This window comes from Mustela nigripes, chromosome 2 (genome assembly GCF_022355385.1).
Source record: "Mustela nigripes isolate SB6536 chromosome 2, MUSNIG.SB6536, whole genome shotgun sequence".
In the NCBI taxonomy this organism is placed as follows: domain Eukaryota; kingdom Metazoa; phylum Chordata; class Mammalia; order Carnivora; family Mustelidae; genus Mustela; species Mustela nigripes.
The window spans coordinates 97505130-97522206 of NC_081558.1; the positions used below are offsets into that span (position 1 = coordinate 97505130).

General features: G+C 37.6%; 1 protein-coding gene across 1 annotated transcript in view; it reads left to right on the forward strand.

Annotated features, from left to right (window-relative positions):
• The first annotated feature begins 1683 nt into the window (after positions 1-1683).
• Positions 1684-17077, forward strand: part of SLC15A2 (solute carrier family 15 member 2) — a 40816-nt gene continuing 25422 nt past the window's right edge. The window contains exons 1-7 of the mRNA XM_059391044.1: positions 1684-1841; positions 3636-3723; positions 4272-4413; positions 9191-9283; positions 10398-10497; positions 12458-12548; positions 12847-12924. Of these exons, the coding sequence (XP_059247027.1) occupies positions 1704-1841; positions 3636-3723; positions 4272-4413; positions 9191-9283; positions 10398-10497; positions 12458-12548; positions 12847-12924 (730 nt within the window). The 5' untranslated portion in view covers positions 1684-1703. The remainder of the gene's footprint in view (positions 1842-3635; positions 3724-4271; positions 4414-9190; positions 9284-10397; positions 10498-12457; positions 12549-12846; positions 12925-17077) is intronic.

Below are 17077 nucleotides of genomic sequence, written 5' to 3' on the forward strand. Positions count from 1 at the left end.
ACCACACTAAGTCAGAAGGAATAATACCTTTGGAAAGAATAACTACAGCTTAATCATTAATACCACAGTCAAAAATGAAGCTGGACTCTTCTTTGGTTAAAGGTTGGCAGAAGAGAGGGGCGATGAGGAGTGAGAAGACAAGGTCAAAGTCGGAGGTAAAGTTTGTTCTGGCCTTATCAACAAGTTAAATAAGTAGTTTAAGAATTTTTCAAGGCATAAATTTATAGGTTCTCTCTCATATTCTCAAATAAAATAATTCTCCTGTTTTATGATCCCCTTGTTAGTTTAACCCTCATTTTTCTTATAGCTCTCTGGCATTTGTTTTCATTTTTATATTCACTGACAACCGGAAAGGCATCATACTCTTGTTCTTTTCTATCAACTTACTGTATTAAATGCATCTATCATCATAATACCCGTTTTTATTCCTCCTCTGATAAAGGCTAAATATTATATTCTGGAGTAATTTGGGAGTTCATTTACTAAGTATTAATGAAAATATGTTTGTGATAGTATCTAGAAAGTAACTAGTTCATGGATGGCTCCACTGGTTAAGCATTCAACTCTTGATTTTGGCTCAGGTCATGATCTCAGGGTCATGGGATAGAGCCCTGCATAGGGCTCCGTGCTCAGCAGGAAATCTTGAGATTTCCTCTCCCTCAGCCCCTCCCTGCCCCACTCATGTGCATGCATACTCTCTCTCTCTCAATAAATAAAATATTTTTCTAAAAAAGAAAGTAGTTCATAATTTTTGCTCAAATTGAATTTTATTTATCAATTAAATTACGGATTCATCTTGAAGTGATGAAAACACAAGGAATGAATTTCGCAAAGAAGAATGATTCTCAAATGTACATCCTCAAACCTTTTTTCTCATTTTCTTTAGCTCCACCTCTTTAACTGTTTATAGGCTATTTCTAATTGAACTTTATTATGTTGAAAACCAAAATCAACATCTATTCTATCTTTGCACATTCAATTTTGTGATGACTTTCCCTCTTCAATGCATTTCAATTCCTCTATATTCCTACATTCCCATTTGCATACCCTCCATTCCTGAATAATGACCATAGGCATTACTGATACAAATCTTCCATCAATCACGGCAGTTAAAATTCCAGACTTGCCACTTGCTGACCACGTAACTTTAGACAAATTGCTCAACCTCTTAAGATATTAGTTCCTACACAAAATGGGGATTGTGCTAAGAATTAGAATGTAGATAGGTAGGTATTATATATCTATATGTGTGTGTGTGTGTGTGTGTATATATATATATGTGTATATATATATATATATATATAATATGTATGTATTATATATACATTTTTGTTGGTCATAATAGATGTTCAATAAATGGCTGCTCCTGTGACTCTGAAATCAGGTTTTTTTCCCGAAATCAGTTTTTAAATCTATACTTGAGGCGTTGTATTCTCAGCTATTTTGTACTCTTCTGTAATTCTCCAGCACTGTCTTGCCCCATCTTGTGATATGTTACTCTTACTTCCTCATGCTTAACCTTTTACTTAATCATTATTCTGACTAGTCTCTGAGACCTAACCCTTTCTTTTCCCATAGCTTTGTGCTTTGCTTTGGGTCAGGCAGCTGCTAAAAGCTGACACACAGAGGGTTAAACCTAGTCCACTCCCAGTGCCCGTTTTTACAGTAGGCTGGCAGCTGTCCCAACTGCCTACCGAAGCCAAATGCTTGAGGAGAGTGAGAGTAAGAAACCAGCTATGAATCCTTTCCAGAAAAATGAGTCCAAGGAAACTCTTTTTTCACCTGTCTCCACTGAAGAGGTACCACCTCGACTTCTCAGCCTTCCAAAGAAGCCAACTCCGGTGAGTCCCCAAATTCCAGTCTCCTTCTGACAGGAACAGAATTGCTCTTTTGGTTCTACTTGGCCTCTGGAGTGACAGGCTGAGCTGTATTAGGGTATTAAAAACTATTCTCACTTGGACTTAGAATTAACCTGAAAACCAAATTTAAACAGAAGTTTCCTTTACTTAGGAGAAGAAGCATCAGGAAGAGGTAGTTAGGAGTTCTTCAGCTGGGTTCCAGGACTTTGCTGTATCTCATTGCATATTCTGAGTTTCTCTGGGGTGAAAAAAGAAGCAATTTGAATATCCAGGGAAACTTGGCAAGCATTCTTGCCTGGAGAACTGTGTGTGATTGTTCTTTCTAAACCAATATAAAAACTCAGCCCTTAGCTCCCCCCTGTATTCAGAATCTTATGCCAGACACCAAGGAAAGTTTTGGAATAGATCCAGTCTCTTTTATGATGTGTGCCAGTTTACATTGGAAGACAGGACAGAGAATCAAAGAATAATGATGTTTGTAATACATACTTGTTAAACACTTCCAAATCTATCATCTCATTAAATCTTTATATCAAAATCTTAAAAGTGGAGAGGGTATAGGAATAATAGCCAATATTTATGGAGTTTTCTCTATGGGCCAAGAGGTGGTAGTTTTCTCATTTCTTTGGAATAAGAGGATTGAACATAAAGACAGGTGCAGTGGCATGCCCAGGGTCAGTAGATTAACACAGCCAAAACCAATAGTACATAGCTGGTAAAGTGTGTTAACTAAACTCCAGGTTGCATAATTCTCAAGATGTGAGCTGGGAAGGTAAGAAGCCAATTTATTGTGTCTTTCGAGTAAGTTAATATATTAACATATATTAATATTTAGGAGGGTTCTTCATATCTATCCATATGGGTAAAAAATAAAATCATTAACTTATGACTTTATTTATTTAGTTAATTATATATCTTCTGGTCCTAAACAATTTCAGTCTGTTTAAAAAGATGCACGTATTTCTTAGGAAATAAGAGGTGATAAAATTTCACAATGAGATTTGACTGTCCCAAGTACAGTAATCTCCATCCCCTCTCATGTTAGTTGGGCTATCATAATAGGTAGGGATTGGAAATAAACATGGCAGTCCCTTTATACTGACTGATATGGTACATGTAATAGCATAGTTCTTTTAATGTCTAATAGGATTAACAAGAAAATGTTATAGAATGTCTTTCACAGGAAGAATGAACATTTAATGTTAGAAGATTTAAGAACTCTCTGCCCAAGTTTAAGGTGATCAATCAGATTCCTTTTGGTTGGGCTCTGAGCCTGGCTCCTGCAGGCTCTGAATGGGAAGCTATCATATTGTCAGGATTCCTCCTGGCATGATGAATATGGCAGGTGGGGACAAAAGAGGTTAGTTTGAACAGTGCAGCTAAGGAAATTATTGACCTCTAAATGTAACTGCTTGGGCATCAAGTGCTCCACCGTCTAATTCTTTGTTCTGTTCTTAGAAATAAGTATGATTATTCTCCTGCTCAGAACCCCAGGGTTTTCAGTAAAGAGTTGTAGGAAGATAAGGAGGTCCTGGTGCCTGAGATCAAGGAATGTCTGAGTAATGAGAAGTGAAGTAATATTCCAAATAACTTCTATCAGCACTGCAGGTCTTTCACTGTGATAATAACTGTTTCATGAAGAGTAGGAGCCATTGCTTCACTTTACCTATCACAGTGATTTAAAATAAACATATTTTTCTGTTATAGAACAATCTATTGATTTAAATGGTGGAGGGGGGAAGTTCATGCTTGAACCATTGTCTTTTTGTTTCATAGAAAATCTGTGGCTCCAACTATCCACTGAGCATTGCCTTCATTGTGGTGAATGAATTCTGTGAGCGCTTTTCCTATTATGGCATGAAAGGTAATTTTGTGTCCTAAGGTCTTTCTTTTTCCCCACTCATCCTCATATTTGGAACAACCTGGTCTTCTTTATGCCCTTATTTCTCTTTTCCACACTCCCTGCCTTTATCCAAATTGGTCTTTCCCTTTAGCCAACACTGCCAATAAATACCTCATGGGATTTCACCTAGCAACTCATACAAGCCAAGAAACCAGAACACAGTCTGTAAGAATAAAAGTATGACAACTTCCATTTTCATATCTGTTTCTCAGATATGAACTACATTGTTGGGAGGGAGAAGGTAGAGACATTGGAAGCACCATATGATCTTTGCTGCTATGTAAGCGCATGGACTGAAGGGAGGAATATTGCAATTGTACACTAAGCATAGCCCCACACCCACAGTTGCCATGGCTCTTGCTTCTACTACCTGGCAGTCACCCCTCAGTCACTTCACCAATAAGAGAGTTGAAGGTCGAGATCACCTTCAGAGACCAGAGATAAAATGTACTTCTCCATAAATCACTTTAATGCATTTATCTTGTTTTGTTTTCCCTTTTCAACCTCAGCTGTGCTGACCCTGTATTTCCTGTATTTCCTGCACTGGAGCGAGGACACCTCCACATCTATATACCATGCCTTCAGCAGCCTCTGTTATTTCACTCCCATCCTGGGAGCAGCCATTGCTGACTCATGGCTGGGAAAATTCAAGTAAGGAAAATGGGAGATCACATCACCAAGTCACAGCCTAATTGTGCTGAGATTTTGTCACTTATAGCCTCTTGGTTCCAAGCCAAGAAGATAGTTAGGTCATTCATGACAAATAAGCATCTCTCTAAGACTGACAACACAGAAAGACTATTTCTCTTCATTGTCAGTTTTTCTAATTGTTTACATCCTTTCTAGTCAGGAATTTTTTTTTTTCCCTCAATCTAATTTTAATCTTCCATTCTGTATTTTAAGACCAATTCTTGTTCTGATCTTAGGGACAATAAGGATTGCTACCCAGCCGAAAATTTATAATTTTAGAGACCTCAATGTAGTTATTTCATATACTGTCCATCTCTTCTCTGGCTGAATCATCTTTAGTATATTCTTATGAGTCCCTCTTCTCAACTATTTTACTGTTTCTTTTCCCTTATCTCTGTGGTTTCCTTCTTAAGAATATAATAAATATTTTCACGAGTTAGACTAATGGTCTATTCAGTTCCATATCTTTTAAGCCTCTGAAAATAGCAATAAGAGACATTCATGGGATAATGTTTTTGTTGTCTCCTATAACATTATCCTCATAGGTTAGAGATGGATCTTGGCTATCCATCACCAAGTTATTTTCCATAGTCTTATCATCTATGGATTTGTTTTAATTAATATTTCTCAGAGTGCATTTTTTGGAAATTGGTTGATAGGATACAATGAGTGTAATAAAGAAAGATAAAGTTCTCATGGTCCAATAAGTTTGGAAAATGCCTAGGTTAAACTAAGTTAAAAAGTTGGGTTTTTTTGTTTGTTTGTTTGTTTTTTTTACTGCAAGACTTCTTATAGCCTTTAACATGGTAATAAATACTGTACAGCCTCCAAGAGAAGGTTATGGTATGTAGTGATTCCCAAACTTACTTGACCATGGAATATTTTTTCAGAATAATTTGTGGATGTGGTGTTCTAGGGAATCATATTTAGTAAACATTGGTTTATACCTCACTTGGCCTGTATATATTCATTGTCCTAAAGTGTTTAATCAGCATTTAATAGATAGCTACAACCATAGCATGGTAGTAAACACAGTTTCTTGACGTAAGAGAAGGATGGTAGGAAGATGTTTAAGATTTATTTTTGCTGCTTATGTAGTATTGGTCACCAAGTCCCTCCAGATAGGAGGTTGACACTATATGCAAAATAAAAAGTATAAACCATGGTCTTTATTCAATAAATAAATACTTACAGAATAAAAGACTCTCAAACATGACATAGTACTTTCATTTATTTTTTATTATGTCATGTTAGTCACCATAGAGTACATCATTAGATTTGAATTACTGTTCCATGATTCATTGTTTGTTTCTAACACCCAGTGCTCCATGCAATACATGCCCTCTTTAATACCCCTCACTGGGCTATTTTAAAAATTACTTCCTCTAAATTTAAAGCACAGATATGGCTTTTCATGATGTCTATAAACATCTACTGAGAGGCTTAACTGCATGTTAGAACACTATTTTTTATATCAAATTGCTTTTAAAGAGAGCCAAACATGGTCCCTAGTGTGGTTTTTATACCCTGTGACCCATGCCTATCAGTTCAGGCTTACAATCACTCTCTTAAATTTGTTTATTGCCAAATATGTTTTTGGATATCATCTCTACACTTCTCCTTACTCTTTCTCTGAGTAGGTCTAGATCATGTCCTTTCTGTCTCCTATCTTTTTTGTCTCATCAGAGCTGAACTTCTTAATGCTAGGTCTCTTTCTCTCCCGTCACTACACATATTCCTTCTCAGTTCCTAAGCTCTAATTAACAATGGCTTTGGTGGTGAAATAAAACCTCTTTTCCACATTAACCTGTATATAGTAAAACTAAAGAAACACTGGGCTATAAGTAAGACATAGAAATTCTAGACCTAACCCTAATATTAATTGATTAGAATGTCACTTATTTATTTTTTTTTTCCTTTTTAAGAAAGAGAAAGAGAGAGCAAAAGTGAGCATGAGAGCAAGGAGAGGCAGAGGGAGAAGAGAGAAAGAATCCCTAAGCAGACTCCACATTCAGCATGGACCTGTCAAAGAGATCAGTCCCTTAACTTCAATATTATGACCTGAGCCAAAATCAAGAGTCAGACATTCAACCAACCTGGATATCCAGGCACTCCAAGAATGTCACTTTAGGAATGTCCTTTGACCTCTCTGAATTTTACCTTCCTCATTTATAGATGGAAGATCAGTCTCTCCAGATCAAGTCTCTCCAGAAAACTTCTGTTTCCTATGGCTAGGATTTCAGTGACCCCTTTCCAAATGCAGAATGCCCAAATCTATTTTGACTTCTTTCTCTTTGTTAAAGTTTCCTGCCATGAGCTTCCTCTCGTATAGTCTTCATATCCTAGACTAATTCCCTGAGCCTTCTGCCTTCTGCCTAAAAGGTTGCTTATTTTCTTTTGGGTTCATAATAGTGGGTCTTTTTAGTCCCTTTTTATTCCCACAAAGAAAACTTCCTCTAGAAGATGCTACAAGGCCTTTGGAGAAAGCCTGCCCCCTCCCTCTGATGTTAATTGCCGTGGGCAATTAATGCTATGGATTAGTCAACCAATCTCTTATACCTTACTTGCCCTTATGAACCCCCTAAGGTCCCTTCCCTGGAAAGCCATCCTAGAGAGATTAGGCATTTAGAATGAGAAATCCACAACCTGAGACTGCTGGCATCTCTAGCCTCTTTCTCCCATCCAAGTACTAACCAGGCCCGACCCTGCTTAGCTTCCGAGATCAGACGAGATCGGGCGCGTTCAGGGTGGTATGGCCGTAGACTCTAGCCTCTTTCTGATACCTTCATTTCATTATTTATATTCCAGCATATAACGCTTTAAAATCACAGATGTAAACCCTATAATTTCCAAGGTTCCTTCTAGTACTAATATTCTACTTATGTACAAAGAGAATGCTGGTATAGTAATGCATATAAGAAATATATTGCATGGTGTGCCATATTTCAGTGTGTAAATCTCTACATACTTTCTTTCTGGAATTCCTCACTGTTCCACTTCCTATTGTCATTCAGATTTCTTGGAAAAAATAGCACAACAAGAAGTCCCTACCAACTGCATGATCTTTATCACTGGGCAGTCTATTCATAGTCCCTGAGTCCTTGTTCCCCTTGGTAACTTGAACCTGAGGTAACTGTGGTGGGGATTACAATTAACCCAAGTGTTCAAGTGGCCAAGCTGAAACTGAGAGCCCTTTATCTTTCTTTATATGCCAGTGGTTGGGTTTAAAGAAAGTTCTTTGTGTTAGCCGTCCCTTTTTCCTGTTTACCTGGAGTTTTTCTTGACTCCTATTGATTTCTAGAGCCAAAGACATTCTTTGATAAAAACACCACGGGTCAAAGTATCCTGTTGTCCTGGTTCTCCTAGTTTAAAAAACAAAAAAATCACTTGCTGCAGGTCCATCCTGTGGGTTCTCTGTTTGTATATACGGTGAGTGAGGGGAAAGGACAGGTCACATATGAGAAAGGAGCTTGAAGGGAAAGTCCATTACCTCTAACACCACAAAGGTAAAGAGTTCATTCACCATTACTATTTCTATGTACATTTCTCAGGCAGTTCTTTCCTGCTCCACTCCTTCCTCCTCCTGTACCATTTATCCTAGCACTGAGAACAGTATGAACTCTGAGACTGTTACTCAAGCTTCTCAATTCTTCTTTTTTAAATTTTTATTTAAATTTTAGTTAGTTGACATAAAATGTAGTATTGGGTTCAGGAGTAGAATTCAGTGATTCATCAATTACATACAACATCCAGTGCTCATCACAAGTACCTTCTTCAATACTCATGACCCCTCTAACCTATTCCCCACCCACATCCCTCCATCAACCCTCAGTTTGTTTTCTATCATTAAGAGTCTCTTGTGGAAGCAAACTGAGGATTGCTGGGGGGAGGGGGGTTGGGAGAAGGGGGGTGGAGTTATGGACATTGGGGAGGGTATGTGCTTTGGTGAGTGCTGTGAAGTGTGTAAACCTGGTGATTCACAGACCTGTACCCCTGGGGATAAAAATATATGTTTATAAAAAATTTAAAAAAATTTTTTTAAAAAATAAAAGAGTCTCTTGTGGTTTTTTTCCCTCTCTCCTTTTACCCCCCTCCCATATGTTCATCTGTTTTGTTTCTTAAATTCCACACAGGAGTGAAATCATATGGTATTTGTCTCTCTTTGACTGACTTATTTCGCTTAGCATAATACACTCTCACCCCATCCAACTCACTGCAAATTACAAGATTTCATTCTTTTTGATGGTTGAGTAATATTCTATTATATAACACATACCACATCTTCTTTTTCTGTACATCAGTTGATGGACATTTGGGTTCTCTCCATAGTTTGGCTATTGTTGATATTGCTAACCCCTTTGAATCTGTATTTTTTTTTATCCTTTGGGTAAATACCTAGTGGTACAATTGCTGGATCATAGGATCATTCTATTTTTAACTTTTTGAGGAACCTCCATACTGTTCTCCAGAGTAGCTGCACCAGTTTTCATTCCCACTAACAGTATAAGAGGTTCCCACATCCTCACCAGCACCTGTTGTTGCTTGTGTTGATAATTTTAGCCATTCTGACAGGTGTGAGGTGGTATATCATTATGGTTTTGATTTGTATTTCCCTGATGATAAGTGATGTTGACCATCTTTTCATATGTCTGGATGTCTTCTTTGCAAAAGTGTCTACTCATGTCTTCTGCCCATTTCTTAACTGTTTATAGACTGACTGATTTAACTCTCTCAACAGGACAATCATCTATCTCTCCTTGGTGTATGTGCTTGGTCATGTGGTCAAGTCCTTGGGTGCCTTACCAATAATAGGGGGACAAATGGTACACACGTGAGTAGAATCATGAAATAAACTGAACCACTGTCCTTCTTTTAGACAGGTAAATGTCTCACACATTCATTACAGGTGATTTTCTATTTCCTTACCAGAGACGTCCCTTTATTTTCCAACCTGTTGTTTTATTACCAAAGTGGTTGGAAAAAAAAAAAGTATTTTATCACCAGTTGAACTCTTTCCTACTTTATCTGTCCTCATTTGCTTTTTTTAAACACTTGGAGACTTATAGAATGCCTGGCTAGTATCCTTTTCATAAAAACTCATCGTATGCTTGAAGACAATTATTAAAACCTCATGTCCCCCATATTTTCTCACCTATTCACCTACCCATGCATCTGTACTTTGCTAGGATTTAAAAAGGTACATAATATTTCCCTGTAACACATTGTAAAAGTCCTCTTCAAAACTTGGATTATTTCCATTTATGTGTGGTTCCATATATTCCAGTTGCTCTGTCCCTCTTAAGTTATTGATGTTTATTTTTCCAGAGGCATTTGATACATTCTGATAGTTAATTTGCTAAATAGAGAGGATTACAGTTGTTCAAGATGTAGATCATATATATTCATGTTTATAATGGGGCTACACAGTATTTATCCAATGAGTTAAGAATTTTCAATTTTAATAAATATTAGATGCCTCCTTGTCAGTGCCTGTCAAAAATGAATGACAAAATTTCTATTAATTATAATGAATCTTGCCATTTTGCTTTCTGGTTAGTAAGGGTATGTGTGATAGGTGGTTGTAAGGTCCTTCTATTGGTTTATCCCTTAAATTAAGACAAGATTGAGAACCAGTGATTTAACTTTGGAGTTCCTTCATTATCTGCTTCTCCCTATTACACACAAAAGGTAAATGGACTATCAGGTACAAAACTTCCCCATGCAATGTATACTTTCTGGCAGAGGCTCAACAGTCATAAGGATTGGTAAGTGTCCCTGGGTTCTTTGAGGAGTGAAGGAAGATGGAAAGTGCCCACAGAAATGTGAAGAAATATGAAGGGGGTGTCTTTGACATTATGCACATTTTTTCCTCCTGATATCTATATCTAATTTCTGCAGTTGTGTTTAGCATCAGTATGGTTAGTATCCTTCCCTCTCCATTACAGAGTCCTATCATTGGTTGGCCTGAGTCTCATAGCTTTGGGGACAGGAGGTATTAAACCCTGTGTGGCAGCTTTTGGTGGAGACCAGTTTGAAGAAAAGCATGTAAGAATCCTGTTATTTCTGTAATTTCAAGAATGTAGAGCAGACATTAAAAATGTACCTGGCAGGTAGCTATTTGCTAAGATTAAAGTAATCCACAGGTCAGGAGTTCTGTTCAGTGCTGGGTACTGGTCATTAATAAAGAGAAACATGCAAAGGAAAGTAACAAAGGTGGTGAATGGACTAAAACACATCTTATGAAAAAAGGTTGAAGGAATTGGAGAATTCAGCCTGTAAAAGATACAAATTAAAGAGAATATTATAGCTGTCTAGATACTGGAAAGCTGTCAGTAATTAAACCAGAACTAGTAGGTGAAAGCTAAAAGAAGTTTTTTGCTCAATGGAAGGAAAAACTTCAAATAGAGTTTGAAGTAGTGAGCTTATCCTCACTTGAGGTGTTTCAAAAGAAACTTGGTAGGTGCTTCGAGAATAAGGGGTGATGAGCAGTGTAGAGATGATTTAAGCATCTCTGGCTGAGATCCTGTGAAAGGGGAAAATGATCGTTCAGAATAAAACAGAATGAGATTTTATAGATGAACTTGTCTGGATATCATTCCGTCTTTCCTACATACTCTCCCCCTATTAATTGGGGGTGGGGGGCAGTATGAATAAGCTAAAAATGGGCCCATATGAGGAAGCTGTGACAAGTAAGCAAGAAAAAGAGTCTGTTCTTGAGTAGGTGACATTTCTGGCTTTCTGGCTTTTGCTCTCAGTTTTCTTTTTTGCCTATCTTCATGTATTATTTCCTCATCTGTAGCTATTTCTCATGTTTCTGGTTTTTCTCTCTCTGTTCTTTCTCTGTTCCCTGCTTCTTGTGTTTCTCCTACCCTTCAGGCCATCTGAGTTATTATTTTATATTCTTTATCTGTCTGGGGTACCATAGATCATAATTGCTTGCTGACTTTGGAGAAATACCAACCTTTGGCAGTCTTTGGGATTCTATGCACAATGAACTGTACAAATAGGTGAGTGGAATAGGTTGAAAAGGGGACAAGAGGAGAAAGCAAAGACCCTGTGAATAGTAAATAAGGAAGGACAGATTATGCTGTTGTGTCAGGAAAAGACCTGTGGTGCCAGAATGAGACAAATGAATAAAGCATCAGCAACTTTATCTTAAAGTTGCTTCATTTGGTAACTGCTCCACAAAGATATCTCAATAATAAGACAAACCCCCCTCCAAGTTTCCACTAACCACTTTTATTTTTTTTTTTTAAAGATTTTATTTATTTGACAGAGAGAGATCACAAGTAGGCAGAGAGGCAGGCAGAGAGAGAGGAGGAAGCAGGCACCCTGCTGAGCAGAGAGCCCGATGTGGGACTCGATCCCAGGACCCTGAGATCATGACCTGAGCCGAAGGCAGCGGCTCAACCCACTGAGCCACCCAGGCGCCCCTCCACTAACCACTTTTAAACCCAGGGTTTCCTTTTATACTTTCTGGTAGAATTCACGTAAGTGAGCTACCTTATTTAATCAACAGTTTAATCCACTGTTCTAGTGCCATTTCTACTACACATTCTACAATGTTTACTATTTAACTCAGTCAGTCATTCACTTAATTAATTCAGTCAATAAACATGTTGAGTATAATATATGTCAGGTGCTGTGCTGAGGAGTAGGGATTTCAGAAATGAGTAAGATATGATTTCTGCTCTAAAGGAACTCTTAGCCTGCTGGAAAGAAATAGATATTTAATGCAAAGAAATTAATATTAGAATAAACACGTATAGTGCACAAGTGGCTTAGTGTATAAGATGACCATTTTGCCTAGTAGGGATATAAGAATGTTAAAGATGTTGGTACTGGAGTTTGAAAGATGGGTAAAGTATCTAATATTATTTTCAGATATGGAGGCAATGTCTGAATCTGTTTCTTTGTATGTACCTCCAGCTTAGTCTGAACATAGGGTGGATCTGGAGCTAGGAGGTACATTGCACTGATGATTTGTCCTGTGTTTTGTTTTCAGGCAGAGGAACGGACTAGATACTTCTCTGTATTCTACCTCTCCATCAATGCAGGAAGCCTGATTTCTACATTTATCACACCCATGCTGAGAGGTTAGGATCTTTTCTGAGGGCCCTTGTCTAAGGGTTTCCTTTGTCCAGTCAAAAAACTTTTCAAGGTTTCCTGATGACCATCCTCTCCTTTTACAAGGACTTAAAAACTGAGACAATTTTTTAATATCTTGATTTGTCTGGCCCAAAAGGAGGATTATGAACTAGGTGTTGGGAGGAAAGAAGATAGCTATATCTATGATTTTACAAACCTGAGCTTGCAGAATAGAATATCAAACATTAAAGACCCAAGATTCAGGGCTCCTGGTTTTTTGGTTGTTGTTTTTGATTTTGTTTTTAGGAGATGTGCAGTGTTTTGGGGAAGACTGCTATGCATTGGCTTTTGGAGTTCCAGGATTACTTATGGTGATAGCTCTTGGTAAGTGCACTGGGACAGGGGAGATGAATAACCACTGATGCCTGTTACATTAAAAACATCATCTAAGCCATTTATTTCAATCCTCACCATAACCCTATTAGGTAAGTGTTATTGTAGAAATTTTCTCTAGACATTGGAGATAAATTAACTGAATGAAATCAGAAACCAAAGGAAGGAAGGAAGGAAAGAAGGAAGGGGAAGGAAAAGAATGGGAAAGAAAAGAGAAAAAAGAGACAAGCAAAGAAAAGCATACTCAACGTTACACAACTAAGACCTTTCCTAGACTGATCCCTCGGCTCCATATGGAAGCAATTAAGTCAGTATCTCGGCAGGATGGGGCCTAGGTATCTATAATTTTTTAAAAATATCTAAGTGATTCTAATGTGTAGTCAAGGCTGAGATCCACTGCTCTATACTAAAATATGTAAGGAAGCAAGGAAGATAATTAATCCTTTCTCTCAAACTAGCTTACTTCATTTGACAGTTATTTATCTGGTAATTGGAAGACATTTTTAATTCTTCTAAAGTAGCATCTAGGTTTAGCTGTTTTGTTGCCCTGCTCTTCAATGCTCCCAAGGAGTTTTCTCTCAATCAAAGAGAATAAGGGGAGTTGGATAAGTAAGTGGAAACCAATGCAGCTTAGGTCAAGTATGTTCTGTTTACCAGTGACAATACAGTAATGGAAGAGGAAAGAGGATGTGTGTGTTGTTTAGTTTTCGTAGTTTAAGGGGAAACTTGGACGTGATTGTTCTTAATCATTGACCTGGAAACCTGTTCTCACTCTGAAACTTTGGGTGACACCCCCCCTGGAACGTATCCAGTCCAAACACATAAAGAACTCAATAGAGGAAGAAAGAAGCCAGAGATTCAATGCTCAGTCCTGACTATTTTCTATCAGAAGGTGGTTAATAGTAACAGTCAGATTCTAATTCCAATTCCAAGTTAGTTTATGTGTTATTCCAGGAGAGCTGTGTTAATACATTCCATGTCTCCTTCCATTGAAGCTGAACACTTTTCCAAATATTGTTCTGGTTTTGTACTTATTAGTGCTATGTTTCCTCTGGATCGTGGCACAACAATAATATTAACATATTGGAGTAATTATGAAGATCAAAAGAGGTGCTGTAAGTGAAATGTTTTATAAATTATGAAATGTTAAATAAGTGTTAGATGTCATTATTAGTTGCTTCAGTTTTCTGGGTACCAATAAATAATAATACTCTGGCATTTCACAATAATTTAACTTATTTATCTATGTTTTTCATTCATTGATCAACACACATTTATTTAATGAACATTCATGTGTCAAATCCTGTGCTAGCTATTGGGTCACATTGGTGAATTAGAGAGCCACATAGTCAAAAAACTTACATAGTCCAGCAGGAAAAAAGAGACATAGTAAAAAGGAATTTACAATATCGTATGATCAATGTCACAACTGGGGAAGTACAGAGAAAGCTATGGGAGTACATAGAGGAGATGTCTGACTAAAACAGTGAAGATCAGAAAAGTTTTGCCTAGGTGCACCTGGGTGGCTCAGTCAGTTAAGTGGCTGCCTTCAGCTTGGGTCATGATCCTGGGGTCCTAGAATGGAGCCCAGCTCAGGCTCCCTGCTCAGTGGGGAAACTGCTTCTTCCTCTTCCTCTGCCTGCCACTCTGCCTACTTGTGCTCTCTCTCCATCTCTCTGTCAAATAAATAAGTAAATCTTTTAAAAAGAGAGAGAGAGAGAGAGAGAGAGAGAAGTGGCATCTGAGGTGAGATCTAAAGTATTAGCAGCAATTAATCAAAGACGACAGATATCTGTAAATCAAGGAGGTGAGACAATAATTATGACATATCTGAAGGCCTTAAAGGAATTCAGGTTGCCCCAGGTATAAATGAGAAAGATAAAAAGCAGAAAATGACAGAAATCAGATAATCAAGAGACTTTTAAGTCATAAACGAATTAGAACTTTAGCTGGAGTAGGGAGATACAAAAGGATTCTGAACAGAGGGCTGATTGTTAGATTTTTACTTTTCATTGTTGTCTCTCTAATGTAGAGAAAGAATGGGTTAAGGGTGAGGCAAGGGTATTATTTATCCTGATTACCGAATTTTTAGCATTCTTTAAAATTTTGTGCTCAGGATGAGTGCCTCACTCAGCTCAGACTAGTCTCAGCCCTGGTAGAGTTGAAAAAACTTGATATAATTGGATAAGTGATGTGATTGAGAAAATAAGTCAACATTGAATGTAGCATTCTGACTTGAACAACTAGGTAAATAGTGGGCTCATCGTCCTAATGAATTTAGTTTTGGACATGTTACATATTAGATGTCTTTAAAACATCTAATTGGAGTTATCAAACAGTTATTTGAAAATACAGGCTTCAAGCTCAGAGTAAGTGTTTGGGCTGTAGATAAAGATCTGGAGCTATTAGTATATGAAAGCAATTAAGTCATGAAAATAGATGAAATAGCTATTAGTATATGGAAAGCAATTAAGTCATGAAAATAGATGAAATAACTAAAATATAATGAGAGTAAAAAGAGGGCTAGAATAGAACCCTGAGGAATACCAGCATTAAAAAGATATGTAAAGAAGGGGGTGCCTGGGTGGCTTAGTCAGTTAAGCATCCAACCCTTGATCTCAGCTCAGGTCTTTATCTCAGGGTCATGAGGTCAGGCCCCATGTTGGGCTCCACGCTGGGCACTGAGCCTACTAAAAAGAAAAGATAGGCAAAGGGGAAAAGCCCACAAACGAGACAAAGAAGGAATGGCCAAATTGGTAGTTCTAAGGGCATTGTTCAGAGTAACAAATGTTACTGAGTCAGAAAGTAAGATCAGGGAGAAAAATGCCCATTGAATAGAGCAATAAGAAGGTCATTGATTCGGAGAATGTCAGTTATGGTAGATTGGCGAAGATTCAAGACTGATTAGAGTAGAATAGGAAATGACTAAGGGGTGAGAAAAAGGGAAAATGGTATGTATAGCTGAATGTGACATGGAGTCAAGAGAGGATGGCAGACATGCTTGAATATTATTGGGAAGGCTCTAGTAGAGAAAGAGGTTGAAGATGCAAGGAAGAGACAGTATAATCAGTATGAAAGCACAAATGGCAGAATTACCTTTGTGCAGAGGAAGAACATTGCCTTCAGCTAACTGGAGGGAGGAGAGGATAGGTGTGGATACAGGATTTAATAGATTTGGTGGCAGGAAGTTGAGACAATTTCCATTTGACAGCTTCTGTTTTCTTTGTGAAGTAGGAAGAAATATCCTCTACAGCAAGGAAGAACTAGTAGGGAAACGTAAGGTTCCCATCCTCTTCTTTAGTTGAGTGGCCTTGACATTTAAGTGTGGACTTATCCAGTTCATCACCTGGCCTTCCTTTTACCACTTCCACTGTCCCCTCCACTATTGAGATTTCTAGGTCATTCTTAGTTTTAGGGCCAACCTATTTCCTCTCCAAAATCTTCCTCTTGTCTAGATACCTCTTTATCTGCCCACTTGTCTCCCAAGATTGGCATCCAACAATTTCTTTTCTGTCAGCAATAAGAAGACTGTGGTAGGTAAAAGGTGCTATTTGGAGAAGTTTTGGAGACACTGAGAGGATGAATAAAGAAAACGTGGTGATGTGAATATGAGTGGAATAGAGAATTTAGAAAGTTAAGGTAAGGAAAAGTAAGAGGATTCAGGCATTCTGGTGTGCAAAGATGCTGGAAGGTCTTGTCACTGACAAGACATCTTTGGTAGAAGATCTACTCGAGGGACATCTTGCTGGAGTTGGGAAATCCATTAAGGAGGGAAGTACATCTGGAATCATACTACGATAGTCTTCCTGCTGATGTTAGTTAATAAATTTGAAAAAAATAATATTTACTATTTTATAATATTATTATAAAAATAATATCAACTAATGTTGGTAATTTAGAAAATAGAAAGAAAAATATGAAAATAAAATCTACTTATAATTAGTTGTTGGGATGTGATTAAAGAATATGGGGTAAGGAAAAGAGAATGAGCTCAAGTATATTAATGGTACAGAATAGAATTTTTTGTAGGAATGATGATCAGTGGTTAGAATGTAGAGACCTAGTGGAAAATAATGAAACATAAAATGGGAAGGAGTAGCTTTAGGTGAGCTCCACGGGGCCACATCTTTCTTATATCATCAGT